This window comes from Ambystoma mexicanum, chromosome 4p (assembly GCF_040938575.1).
Source record: "Ambystoma mexicanum isolate Mex_15411 chromosome 4p, UKY_AmexF1_1, whole genome shotgun sequence".
Taxonomy (NCBI): Eukaryota; Metazoa; Chordata; class Amphibia; order Caudata; family Ambystomatidae; genus Ambystoma; species Ambystoma mexicanum.
In genome coordinates, this window is record NC_090927.1 from 709,266,414 (window position 1) to 709,281,275 (window position 14,862).

Sequence of the window (14,862 nt, forward strand, 5' to 3'; positions counted from 1 at the left end):
CAATATATGATTCCACATATATTAATTTTGATTGCATAAATGCCATCAATGTGGTTTGATCTTTGTAGTTATCATAGAGCGCTTCATATAGTTTAAGAAAAGGAGAGAGCGTGATGGTGACCATGGACCCAATCGCTTCTTGTAGCTTTGCACGTTGTTCTGCATAAGCTTCAAGATGCTCCTCTGTGGTAGATCTGGGGCATTCATTCATGCTTTGTTTCTTCCCGCAACAATTGTATTGTCCTGCCTTATGTTTGAGGATTTCCGCTTCATGCTCGTTGATGTTTTCATATAGACTATGTTTGCATTTCATTATCTTGTTTTTGTATCTCCCTTTCTGGCTCTTTTTCTTTCCCTCCTTTTTGGCTATTTGGCTGTGATGTCTGACAGGCGTTTTCTTTGTATGAAACTGCTTTAGCTTTTTTTTCTGGAGCCATTTCTAGTTAGATTTATTGGTATCTACTTCTGCTATTGCACGCTTTGTGCTTCTGATGTGAGTTGTCAAGGTTTTAATGAATGCATAATCCTCAATCCTATATGTCTCGTCCAAGATGCATTCATCTTGGTTTATTACACCCGCACTATTTCCTGTTAATGACCTATTTTGCTTTCCCATTTCACTTTGATTTATTGTGTGCATTGTGGGATTTTGATCATTTCTTGCTTGTGTTTTCATCAAGTCATTCTTTTCCCTATTATTTGGGCTTATGCCAGAATCCATTTCATGAGAAGCTTGGGGCTAAATGCATTGGGTTGATACTAAAAGTAGTTCTTGGTCAGTAATTTCCTGCAAAGTTTGCTTTTTGTCATGTTCCTGCCTGTCCATAATCTTGCATAATTTGCTCCTTCCTGTGTTGTGATGTTGATGACTCTTATGTTTTAAAGTGCCATTTTATTGATCTGTTTTCTATCATGGATTTTGAGCTTATTTTGAATTTTTGATCATTTGTTTGTTTTGTGAGTCCAACGGTTTTCTCTTTTGGAGGTTTTGATTAGGCACAGGCACTTTGCGTGCATTGCTTAATGTTTTTGTTTTGCTATGCCCAGATCTTTAGCCCGCCCCTTCTCGCTTTCGCCCGGCAGCCTTCCACACCCTCACTCGCGTTCTTGTCCTCTGCAGCGCCACACGCATGCGCGGTGTTCGTTCCAGCCTCCCTGGCAGACTGTAGATCGCTCACAGCAGGACTGCCCGCTCCACACATGGCCTTGGTCTGCGAGGAGACTGACCGGGTAAGGGACCGTCGGTTTAGAGGGTGGGGTGAGGGTAGTGTCTTGTGTGGGCAACGATTGCCAAATAATTTAGCTTCTTTAAGTTTTAGCGCAGGGCGCAGCGGCATCAACTTACTTCTCGGGTTTGTTGTATCGGCAGCATTGTTGTTGTTTGTCAACTCATCGTCCTGCACTGCAGCCGATGTTGTTAACGTTGTTGCTGTTAACAGTGTGTATGGCATAGGTAGCACTGATGGTGACACATTTATAGTTTGATGCTACCTCTTCCTTGTTTACATTCAGTTCAAAGGGCCCCATGTTATTTTTGGGATTTTTACATGACTCTGCGTGCGTGGGGCAGTCGTAGGCAAGCCTGCTTCCATCCCCACTCCTCAGTGAACACTCGGCTAACACTCCACGGATGCTCCATGTCAGGAGTGTTTCTTTATAGCCAAGGCACAACACAGCACAGCACAGGTCCGCCTCCAAAGGATAGAGGTAGAAAAGTCACATATATATATATCGTGAACCCAGCTATCAAGCAATGGAACATACCACTAAAAAGGGGGAGAATTCAGAGAGAGGAGAGAGTGAGAAACGGAAGATATGCTATGTATGGGTAAACAAGTGTTAAATTGCCTCCGATCAGATTTTGTCATTGGGCCTTACCCAAGATTGTGAATTTGCTGTAATGTTCTTTGAAGATGCATTTCCCGGTTTCTTCCTGCCTGGTGGAGCTTGACATTCCCATGCGATCCTGGATGCTTATAAGAATCTATTTATTTCTTCCAAAAAAGCTGTTGTTGAGCCTCAATTTGAGTATTTGCACTTCCCCTAGTTAGGAAGTCCCATCCATAGGATCTAAATATTGTTCTTTCTGTTCAGGCATTTAATCCTTTTGAGCACATGGATCTTTTTATTGTAATCTCCACTAAGAGCACTATCAAATTGCATGCCCTTTCTTTATGTGGGCCTTCACATTTTTCATAAGGATCCTTTGGACTCATCCCATCTTTGTTGCCTGTTCTTCTCCAATCCCTCCACTGAAGCTCTGAGAACTTTTGCATTTTCTAAAATGCTACTTGGGATCTTACGTTCTCACTGGAACCATATGAAGCATATTCTGTCTGGATTCAGAGTTATTACTTCTCACAGTCATTCTTTTTGTAAGCCGTTTCTCATGGCTTCGTTTGCTTGTCTCCTTAATTGGCATGAAATTGTAATGCAGGGATTTCTTCTCTGGGGAGTATCCATATGCATGCTGTTTTCGGCAAGGTGGTGGTGGTGGGAATTTTTCATGATTACTCTCCTTTGGATTCCATCTGTAGGGCAGCAACTTGCGCTGCTTCTCATGCATTTTGTGACCATTACTCAATGGATGGATTGTGGCTCCAGTAAAAATGCTCAGTTTCATATAGTTCTCCTAAAAATATCTTCCAGGATAACAAGCTAACCGCATGAAACTGTGCCACGCTACACTCTATTCTTTATATTGCTTGATATACCTTTTTTAGAAAATTAGTGTGCAGGCGATACGTTTACATCAAGGGCTACAAAACCATGTTGCCTGAACCGAGAACACAACCGGATTAAAAGTGAAGATCCACTAGTACTGACATAACCAAGGGCATACTTAAGAACTCATTATCAATAATACAGAACACATATTTATTTGGTTAAATGACTTATTTTTTTACTAATTGCCCTGAAGATGCTCACTCGGGATCTCTAGAGTGAAACACATGTTGGCACAGAAATAGTGTTATATTTAACACACAATTTTCAATGTTGACGATATGGGCATAAAACCTGTTGTTCATATTCCTTTTACTTTGGCTTTGTATGTAAAATACTCCGGCAAGGTGTAACCAAGAAGATTTCACAATTTTTGTTGGAAAAGGGGTACCTAAGGAAGAATTGGCTTCCTTGGGTTAGAAAAATTACATTTATAATGGACTGGGTGTTATGTTATCCAGTGACATTTTTGACACATTTGCTGCATTTGTTCACAAAACATGCATTGGGTTCTATAAATTATTAAATCGGATAGTATGATGATATGATATGATTGGTTATTTATAACACGCTTAATACCCAGAGGTCTCTTAGCACGGACCCAGGAATCGTACCTGTGTTGCTGTGTGTCGTCTTGCTTCCAAGGCGAGCACGTTGCCCCTGAGTTATCCTCCCGAGACTGGTTCAAATCAAATGAGTTCGCACAACTTTTAAGGTCTCCTGTTCTGTATGTTAAGCAGTTATTTTGGGAGTTGTGTGCTACTAGAAGTACACTTGAGTAACCTAGTTACAGCAACTAAGTGGACATTACTTAACACTTAGAATTATGGATACATTGATTTAGCTCAGATAGGAATGCAGCCCTATGTATTCTACACCACATGTTTTTAAAAAAAATATCTTTGGTTAGAATGGGTATATAAGTCGACGGTCTTCGATGTAAAAGGATGTTCAAACTTTAAAATATCTTCTAATTATTTTGAAGGAAAAAGGCTTGGTTGTACAAGAAAGTCCAAGGTACTCAGCATATTAACTAAATGGGTATTCATTAGTCCCCCCCCCTCCCCCGCTTCCTCCCGCCTAATGAACTACCTCTCTCATCTGTGTTTATCTTTTGGTATGGATTGCGGAGAAATTGAATGACTTGTGGAGAGCAGGTGGGACCATAAATGGGTCATCATGGGGTTCCTTTCTTTACATTGTCCTTTTTCTATGTTAAGGATTAATTACTATGCTACTCGAAGGGGGATCAATGAGATTCCCTATTGTGAGTAACTTGAGCATTCCTACCTCCAACAGCACCCAACTGCTTTTGCTTCTTTCTTCCAGACAATTGCACAATCTTTAGGGAATTTCAGAGTTGAGTAAATGGAGGACGTAACAGCACCATGATGGAGGGGAGCACACAGCCTCGATGTCCACATGCTTAATGATGGTTGCACACATCTAATAGAAATTAGACTTTAATGAGCTATGGCAGGGTTGTCCAACGGTAGGCCTTGAGGGCTTATACATGTCGGATGTTCAGGATACCCCTCATTACTATTCATGAGATGAATTTGCATACCATGATTTTAAATGTATGCACATTTTTTCTCATGAGCATTAATGAGGCTTATCCTGAAAACCCATTAGGATTCCAGCCCTCGAGGCCTGGAGTTGACATCTCTGGGTTAAGGCATCTATAGCTACCACCCTTTGCACAGCGCTGTTGGCAAGTGGTGGGTATGTGCATAATGCAGACACAGGCTGGTGGTGTGCAGTGTTTCTTACTAAAGCTGATATTTGGGTCATAGCATGGTTCTGCTCAAGACACTGTACTAAAAAGGTTTTCGTCATTTGTTTTCAGATTAACATGTGTAACTTCCAAACCTTTCCTGGTGACTCCTAAACATAATGGGTTGATGGTAAGGAGCTCTACACCCCTAATGACCACAAGGAGCTCACTATTTACTACTTCATAATACAAAGAATGAACCATTTTACAATTTTTGGAGAATTGCCTAAATCTTATGTATTGACTGTTAAACAATATGTACTAGGTACCCCCTCTCCCGCAAGTACAATAGTTTCTCTCTATCCTTTGTAGCTGTCCTTTGTCTTATTTCCCAACATTTATTTTCTTGTTTTCTCTGTGCTGCCTTATGAATGACACACCAATACATACTATTGCTCTTACCCTGGTGAAAATAAAATGAATGTCCTTTTTTCCAATACAGACTTATGTGGCCAACATTTTGATTGCAGTGAATCCGTACTTCGATGTACCTAAACTTTACACCTCAGATATTATTAAAAAGTACCAGGGGAAATCACTTGGAACCTTACCTCCACATGTCTATGCGATAGGTATGACATTCTCCAGTTACATTATCCAGCTTAAGTCATTGTAATACAGTAATGTTTTGTTGTCTTGATGAATTTGATTTTTACTTTGCTGTCTTAATTTGAGTGTCAGACTGTCAGGCACTTACTTTTCAGATTTTGTGGATGATGTAATGTGGATGTATTTCCTCATTGATTCTGTTTGAGCTACTCTGTGGATCTTTACCTTTCCTCTGACCTGTTGGATTGTCTTATTCTTCTAATGTTTACTTCTGTCTTCAAAACAAACTACATGTCTACTTGCTAACATTGTTTATTTCTCATATTTACGTCTGTTTGTAGTTTAACCTAAAGGTATGGAGACAGTAATTCAGTATAAAAGGTACAATGGCTTGGTGGTTTCATACAATATTTGCAGATGCATGATTTGGAGACTCAACCCCCTGAAGGGACTGCTACAGATTTTTAAAATGTTTCTATGTTCAATTTACTGAGCACTTTGTCTTAGCTTTTATTTTTCTGAAGCCCCAGGATTATGTTGCAAAATGTGCATGTTAATAATTATTTTAGGCTTAGGTAATTGTTTTTAAACTCCGATAACTTTGTATAGTCTGAAAAACTATTTCACTCTTTTTTACTTGCTATTCTCCTCTTTTGTAGCTTAATTAACTGAAATGTATCTGATATCGTTGAAGAAGGAACATATGTCAAAAAATAGATTCTCTGTGAATCGCCCATTTGGAGTACAAATGGCTCCTGTCATACCTTAAGCCAGCGCCTGATCTGAAACATCTTACCACAGACCAAACGGGGGACGGGGGGGGGGGGGAGGGGGACATATTCTTGGAAATAATCCACTTCTGTCAAATATCTGTGGGCTGACTTTGCATGGTCCAAAGTAATCTTATTCCATGCTAGTCAGGATTTTCTTTTTCCAAAAACCTTTTTGTTTTTACTCCGACTCAGTTTTTTTGACCGTACTTACTCCAGACATTTCTAATGAATTGTAACTCCTTAGCGAGACAACACTGGAGTGTCTTCTATTTTAAAGGTAATCTGAGGCAATTTGCAAAAAGAATGTTCAGAAAGAAGTGCAGAGGAACAGTGCTTTGTTTTCCACCTATGTGCAAACTTTGGGTGCATGCCATTGAGTAAGCTCGGTACAAGCAGTTAGGGAAGCTATTTGCCAGACCATCCAAACCTGCTGTAAAGGAGTCTATAACCCTAAGCACCCTATAATAAACCAGACAGCATAATTCTAATACTGTGAAGAGAGGGGAGACAACTTCTCTACTGTGAAGACCTGTGAGCCCCTAGCCACTGAGAGTGAAAGCGCAGATGGGAAGCCCACATGTAAAAAGAGGGCAAACCGGTTCCAACACACACAATTTACCAAGCCAGAAGGTGAGCGTGGACGAGAAAGCTGACAGCAGTCTGGTGAGAGCAAAGTTGAGAAACGTGCAGCCCCTGTAAATGTCTGAGGATTAGGGTGCAATCAGTGTCAGTGAAGGAAAACCTGGTAACAAGCATGAAGGAGTAATTTGAACAGATGGCCCAAAGATGATGGCATGAAGCACATTGCCGGAGATCAGAATCCACCACGCTTTGCAAAATTACTTAACTGTTGTCAAACTGCAGGTTGGGAAATGGAAGGCTACATAGTGAACTGAGACAGTCTTGGCTTTCTGGAGTGCTGCTTGTTGTGAAACTAAATGTTAAAACTCGAATTGAGCCAAGACAGCATTTGATTATTGTAACCGCCATGTTGAGAAATATAATGCCAAGCACCAAATGAGATGAAAGAATACTTAATTACAGAGCCTCCTATTGTTGTGAAGCTGAATGTTACAGCACATAAAGAAGCTGAGAAAGGGTTTTGTTATATTGGTAGGATTTTGTACTGCATTAAAACCACAGTACTAAAGGCTGCATTTTGCAAATGTCAATGAAATGTTGCCTGGTGGGAAACTGAGCACTGAAGCCCAGAGCAGAGTAACTGACCTTTTTGGAACTACAGTTATATGTTGTGGATAATTGAAGCTAGAAGTCAACCGCAATTCCAACAACACTCTCAGAATACTCAAGAAATCTCACAATCACTGACACCTCTTACTGCACCACACTCAATTCTGCTTGAGTCAATATAGTGGATGTCTAGGGTTTTGGTAATGGGCAGATGGAGGTTGCTGAGGGCAGAATCAGTGGATGAGTCTGAGTTGGGTGGGCAAGGGGAACTGCAGGTGGAAGAGAAGGCAGCTGCTGACACTCGTTTCATCGGACAGATGTTCGTGAATGAGGTTGGCAGAGCTATATGAGGAGTTGTCACAGGGCCATAGGGACCCAGATGAGAGGTGAGGAGAGAATGGTCCGACCAGGAGAGAGGGTGACCAGGGAATTGGAGAGAGTGAGGTTGGAATAGATGATGGCATCTAGCGTGTGCCCGGCAGAATGGATGGGGTCAGAGAGAAGAATGGAGAGGGACAGGGAGGCGCGGAGGTCAGTGGAGAGGATGGTTGCTGTGCAAGGGGAGTTTAGGTGGAAGTTGAAGTCCCTTAGTAGTAGCATGTTGGAGGAGGTAGAGAGTAGGGAGGAACAGAGGTCCGCCCACTCAGAAAGAAACGGAGAAGAAGCGCCAGGGGGCTGGTAGATGGTACAGTTGGAATCAGCATAAGGCTTTGGTTGTTGTAAACGTTTGGATCAATTTGTATGACAAGATTGGAACACAACATTTGTAGTGACGGGATTGCATTAGGATCAGCCTAGAATAAGAATACGTTGGGCAAGTTACGAGTAAATTACTTGGTCGAGTTAGCATTGTTGTTAAATAAAAAAAAATGCTCACATTTTATATCGGCCTATACTATGCCCCGGGCATGTCACATAATGTGTTGTAATAAATATCGATTTACCCCTCTGGCTACCAAACATGGAAGGTCATGAAAAATATTGCAAATAGGGTAGTTTTACAATATCTCTGAGGCACAGTATGAGCATGTGCAACTAAAAAGGGAAGATGAAATGTTATACTAGATGGGAGCATCTGATATATAGCTCGGTTTGGGTGATTAATTGAATGTCATATCATATTTCTTGTAGACATCACATTTATGCATTAGCCATGAAGAAGTTCTTTAGCCTCCATTGAAGTAGAAACCGGGGCTATGCAAAACAAGGGCCGGCTTTATTTTGGATGAAACCCATGGATAAACATAAAAATGGATTTTCAATAAATTGTCTCATGATTTTGTAAAATATGTCTGTTTGACAGTTAATTGTTGTTTGATTCACTAAAAAGTATTTGTAGGAGAGTTGCCAATATTATAACTATTTTGTTTAAATATACTATTGACTCAAACAGAATTGTGTTGGGCAATAAGGGGTGTCAGTTATTGAGATTTTCTGTGCATATTAGTGGTGCTAACAGGTCAGTAATTCACTCCACCACTGCAGCCCCGTTGATAATTAGATATGACCATGGATGAGTAATTGGGATCAATTAGCTCTATAATAAGGCACAGGGAAATCTATTGATAAGGAACCTTTATTTACTCTCAAAATATTGTCATAATTGCACGCAGCATAACTGAACAACTGTGATGACTTAACAAGAACTCCACAAGATCCTTAACTAACCTTGTGCCAGTATCGTAATAAACATAATTTGTAGCTCACATTCAAATCCCTCATGTAAATTGTCCTAGTCTATCACACATTTGCATACATTTGTGTTTTAAAGTATTTTATCAGTTTTTTTTGTTGAAACACAAATGAAAGGAAACAAATCACTCTTATAATATTTTAATTAATTTTTACACCTCAAATAAAACACTCAGCGCCTACAATGTCCAGGTGTAATTTAAGTGTGGTTGCAAAGATTTTGGAGACAACTTTCAACTTTGTGAACTATCACTATGCGGGTTGAAGACCAGACATATGTGGAGATAGACTGAATACAGGTTCATTGAGGGTAGCTGCAATATCGGGACAAAATAAAAGAAATGCCTTTAATCCACTTCCAGATGCCTGGGGAACTCCCCTTGTGTTGCTAATGCTGGGAATTGTGAGAAACCTCAAGTTGTCTCACCCGATAGTCCCAGCGGATCTGTTATCCAGATGGCCAGGACACAGCCATTGCTTTTGGATCCAGTTCCTGGGGGTGGACCAGTGCGGGAGGATTACCTGGGTGGGGGGTCCTTGGGGAGTGGGAAGCCAGATGGCGAGATGTGCTATCCCCTTCCTTGTAACACCTTTACCCCAGCACAAGAGCACACTCTGAGCGAGGGAAACCACTCGAGGAAGCAGCAGTTCCAAGATGGCCGTTTAATACAAGGCGAAAAAAAGTAAAACACAAGGGGATCACAAGGAAATAATTGCCCTTGACCTTTTCAATGATGAACCTTGCATGAACCTTTGAGAATAGAAGACGTAAGACCAGGAAACAAGGCTGAAGAATCCTGTATTGTGCGTCTGGGGTACCCAGGCTCTCCCGCGTCGATGGTCAAGCCGGGGAGAATAGATTGGCGCTGTGGTACTGTCCATGGGTCCTACAACAAAGATGCGCCAATGAAGTCAGCACAGCTGGTGAGTTGGGGAGACTGATACAAGACGTGTCTGTGTTGAAGCCAAGGTTGCAAGCTGCAACATTGTATAGTGAACGCTGAAGTGAACAGTGTATGAAGCGTATGTGATAATCAACATGAGTAAAATTGAACAACAGATGAGTGATTGAACTTTGAAGCCAAGATACGATACCTTAGACAGGTCCGGCACCGCTTGTGTGCTCATTCAAGAGTTTTCTGTAAGGTACCCAACTGAAAATTGGTAAAAGCGAAAGAGTGACGAGGAATTGTAAATCGACACGGTCCTACTACTGGTCAAGCAAAACCCTGTTCACAATCTAAAGTCTTCCATGTTAATAACGTAAAGAAAATAAATGAATGCCAAAATAGATGAAGTTGGTCCGAACCTGGTGGAGGGTGACTAATTGAACAGTGTGTTAGAGAGAATCTGAGCCCAGCTGAAGGGGTTCCAGGGTTAACCGTGAATCACCCGAGAAATTGAATGCATAAATATCCCACGAGTTCTGGATGCATGAATATCCTACAAGCATTGTGTTAAGAGGATCTGAGCCCGACTGAGGAAGATCCGAGGTGAATAGTGAATCTCCTGAGAAATTGAGTGCTTGTGAAATCTTAAGAATAACTTATTGTTTGTCGCATCAGGTTCTCTGAAAGAGTAGACTTTAAAAGGCAAACAGACTTGGGCACGGAAGGCCCTGCTGTTAATGATTGAACTGTATCCCCATGCTAGAGAAGCCAGAGACACTGCTGAGCTCGAGTGTACTGCCTTGTCTCATGCTGAAAACGCAAGGAATGGAGTCCAACGGCCAGAACATCCTTGCATATTATTTTGTGAACACTTCTTTCTTTATCATAACACTGTTTCCCACACTATTTGTATTTGCAATAGGTTTATTAGTATAGGCCCTTTTATTAAGACACGACTAGGACTGCGTTATTATTATTATTGGATAGTCGTAGTTTGCTCCCATCTGTAGATTTAGGCTTAGATAGGCGTTTTTCAAACCCTTTTTGAAGTTCAATTAAAACCCTTCAACTGTGGTCACTTGTGTCTGTTTTGCTGTTGATACCATGTCTTCCTTACAGAATCCACATAGCAGCCTATCTTGGGAAAAACCCTAACACACAGAAAGAAAATGGGATATTGTTTACTTAATTTTAACCAACCCAGCTCTGGATTTCGTAAACCTTGATCTAGGGATCCCTTCACTGATGTTTTGACACTGCTCTGTCACTCAGTGTTGTGAGTTTGAGAAGCCCTGCACTTATTTCTTGGCTTTTTGTTCTGTAGAGGTAGGTCCTCTGCATCCCGTCCTCTACCCTTTCCTTGGCTTTGTGGGCCCTACTTGAGCTTGCATGCTAGCCTCGGATAACAGTTGAATTTACGCTGGGTGACGCTGGGATATAAGCCTCAAGGCTTAAACCCAGAGGCTGGTCACCTGATTTTTTTTTTCTACAGGCAGGGTTAGTGAATTGGTGAAATTCATCACACTTGGATATGGGGTGGGGAGCGAGTTACCTTGGACAGGGTTGGACTGGCCACTATCCAATGAGCGCACAACAGGATGGTTTAAAAGGGATCCTACTGGCCACTTAGTCCCACAGGCACAGAGTAACTTTCCGTCAAGGACAGCCCAGTGTTCTCGCAACACTGCAAACTCAACTTTCCAGAATTCTCCCCCGAAGATAAAGTGGTGAAGACTCTCCAGGAGTCTGTGAAAAAGTAGTTGCCTCACCTGACCAGTGAAATAGTGAAGTGATCATCACTCAGGCGCTCAAGCGCTCGTTCCTCCTGGGATGCACCATTCTGCAGAGGAGATTGCAGAATGGCATAGAGCCACCATACCTCACAACGAAATCCAAGAATGTGCTGCATGCCACAGCCACTTTTTAAAACTCATAGTTCCTAATTAAACCTGTAGGACCAATTCCCAAAATGGAATAATAATCCTATTACAAAGCACATTAAGACTCCCTAGGAGAATAACCAATCCTGGGAGGGAATTAGTAATCAGAGTCAGCTTTAGAAAGTATTCTCAGGACTCATGGGTACAAAAGGGGCCTGGAATATCACACAACTGCTGAGACTCCCTTGATACAAGGAGAGATTGCTGGAGAGAGAGTTTGTGGAATGACTGCTGCCTGGATGAAGGCAGTACAAGCCTGGAACAACTGAAAGGAGAGCTGCTAATTCCTGAAACCATGGGAAGAAAGGCAGACTAGAGGTATCAATATTACCTCTGAAATCCTTGGTTGAGGGTTGGCTGGGATTGCGAGACAGAATCCAAATCTTTCCACCATTGGGGAAGAAAAGTAGATGTCCCAGGACCATGGTAGGAGGGCAAGATAATATTGACTTCCTGAAAAGGACTTTGAATGAAGGAAAGAAAATACCCATTTAACCTTTCTTGGAGAGAGAGCGAGAGAGAGAGAACTATTGTGAATCCTAAATACCCAGGTCTGAGTGGGGCAAGGCCCAAAAGGGACCTGTTATGAATCTTTGAGGATGCTGGGAAGCTTATGGTCTAGAAGAGACTAGGTCTTCCATGAACCAGTAAAACCCTTACGTGGCAAGAAGCCTACGAAATGGTGCTGATCAAGACTGCACAGTTATGAAGAGAAAGCTGGAATGTGTCCAGAAGAGGTCCTAATAAGTTGGGTGAAAGCAGAGTCGGAGGGGAAGTCCAGACTGTGAGTGGCTCTTCAATGGGTCTTACCAGGAATATGTATTGGTTTGGTTTTGATTAGTTTAGGGAATGATATTTCAGACTAGAATTAAGACTTTTTGGTTCTCCTTGCCTTAGACCATTTGTTTTATTAGCTTTGCGTATCCCTGAGACTAAAAGCCCTGATAGCGGTAGGGTTTGACCTTTTCTGTTGGCCACATCCTTTTGAACATTGTTTCTAGCATAAGGTCTCCTAGAGGGGATACGGACCCTTATTTATTGATGTATTTTATGGGAATTTGTGTTGAGCGCTGGCTCTACCCAGAGGGGCTTAGAGCACCCAACAAGGTTCCAACGTTGAAAAGGTGGGAAGTGAAACTGAAGTTACAATATATTTTCAGGATAGCATAGGAGATTAGGATAGACAAGTGGTAGCAGGGGAGGTGGCGGGGTAGGGTTACATGTGGGAACACAGGTATGTTTTGAGGCCCTTTCTAAAGTGGTGATGGAGGGTGCAGTGCTGATGTGACGAGGCAGGGTGTTGCAGGCTCTGGATTGCCCACTGGGTAGGTTTTGCTTTTTGCATCAAGTGTACGAAATCACAGAGTGGGGAACACCTCACAAAATACACTTTGGGTTTGCCAATCCCAGACACTGTTTTGTTTTCACCAACTGTTAGCTTTCGAGAATTAATCCTTAGTACATTTAAGCGTTTACCCAACCCGAATACTAGTTCGTCCGACATTAAATAAAGATCTAGTGAGCCACAGTTTAAGCCATGTATCATTGCCTCAGGATCCCCACATAGGGTCAGAATGTCTTGTCTATCTCCCTGTCTTAGAATATTGGTTTTAGTGCCTAAGGGGACCTTTCCAGCAGCTCATATTTCAAATTCTCCTTTGTCACTTTTTTCTGCCTCCTCAACACCTTGCTGCATGCTCGTACTTCCACTCACAACCCGCAGTCTTATTTCCTTATCTGATTATCCTCTCTTCCTCAAATCCTCCCCCTATCTCCTCCTCTGTAGAATCCACCACCTGTAGGATGGTGTTGCATCTAACCTCCCTCCTGCTGTTGCTTCTCTATCCTTCATCTCCTTTCCAAATCTCCTCATTAACTCTCTTCTACGCATTCCCTTTGTTGTCACCTCTATCCCCCTCTTTTCCTAAATACATTCCTCTGCTCTCTTGATGTCACAGCCTGCCTTCTCAATTTAATCTCATGACAATGACAAATGATGTACTTTTTATTAGAAAGAAATAGGTATATGTGAATCACCTGGGCTTCCCCAACAAGGGGCGGTCCCTGCAGCTTACCTTGACCTCCACGTGGACTCCCACTTCCCTATTCCAGGATTCCCTATTCCCCCCCACAGTGGTTCTCAGAAATACTGGGAGGCTATTGTCAGGTGACCCCCTCCTGTCTGGATCTATCCCTTACCCTAAGGTGGTGGAGCGAAAGGCTGTGGCTTTATCAAACTCTCTTCCTCAGAAACTTCGTAAGGGACCTAATGGGATGCATGGTGGTTCTGTTTCTGTTCTTTCAATTGCTAACTGCACAGATTCACCTCCCTCCCCTGTCTGGAAACATACCAAAACTGACTGCATTTTTACTGCGCTGTCGGCATTTCAGAGTATGCCGACTCCCATTACTGCGCTCAAGTGGAGCGGGGGTGTAGGGGTTTCCCCCGCTCTCCTTGGTCACAGTAATGTTAATGTATATGTTAAAGGACATTTTTACCGTGCACTATCATCACCAGAGTGGTCCCCTGGCACTCTGGTGGCTCTGAAAGAGGGGGGGAGGTTGGGTTAGTGGGATGAAGCAGGAAAAGTGCAAGAGAGCAGTGATGTGCTGTTGGCGGCCTCAGCCCGGTGGGTCCGTTGGCTGGGCCTGGGGTGTCTTCGTCCGGTAGTCGTCGTGTACTGTTGGCATCTTTATCCTGAATTGAGGCGCTGGGCTTGTGTAGTCTCCCCTGATGCGCTTGTCCTGATCTGGGTCCCTCTGGCATTCAAGTTTCCTTACTCCTCTTGTCCCTGCCTCTACCAGGCTCTCTCATAGCCCCACCTGTCCTCCCTTCATACTCCTGTGGCCAGTGCACCTGCCAATGTCAATAAGCCAGGTTGTGTGCTAATTGTCAATATCTCAGCAATTCCACAACACTGTGGTACCTGGTGGTAACTATGAGGCGGGTGGGGTAGTTGACTCGGTCTCCATGCGTGTCGCCGGAGTTCCAGTCTATCTGGTGTTACCCACCCAGGTGCTGTGGAAGCTTCCCCGTTATTTCTAGGGCTGTCCATGTCCTTTCCAGTTTAGTCATCCTTTTGTCTGTTTCGGTTTTCAGTTTGGGTCAGTGGTGTTGAAAAGCCAGGTTTTTAGTGATTTCCTGAATTTTAAGTGATCTTCTGTGTTTCTTATTTCTTTTGGGATGTTGTTCCAAGTTTTTGCGGCTAAGTGGTAGAAGGAGGTGCCTCCAAGTTTTTCTTAAGGTATAGTTTGATTTCCAGGCGGACTTTGTTGCTTGATCGGAGGGGTCTTGTCAGTTTGTAGATTATTTTCTTTTGTAGGAA

General features: G+C 42.6%; 1 protein-coding gene across 8 annotated transcripts in view; it reads left to right on the forward strand.

The window, feature by feature from the left end:
* MYO6 (myosin VI) overlaps window positions 1-14,862 on the forward strand; it is a 1,279,197-nt gene that overhangs the window by 318,680 nt on the left and 945,655 nt on the right. For all 8 annotated transcript variants that reach the window (XM_069606282.1, XM_069606276.1, XM_069606277.1 and 5 more), the window contains exon 5: window positions 4,944-5,073. In XM_069606282.1, the coding sequence (XP_069462383.1) occupies window positions 4,944-5,073 (130 nt within the window). The remainder of the gene's footprint in view (window positions 1-4,943; window positions 5,074-14,862) is intronic.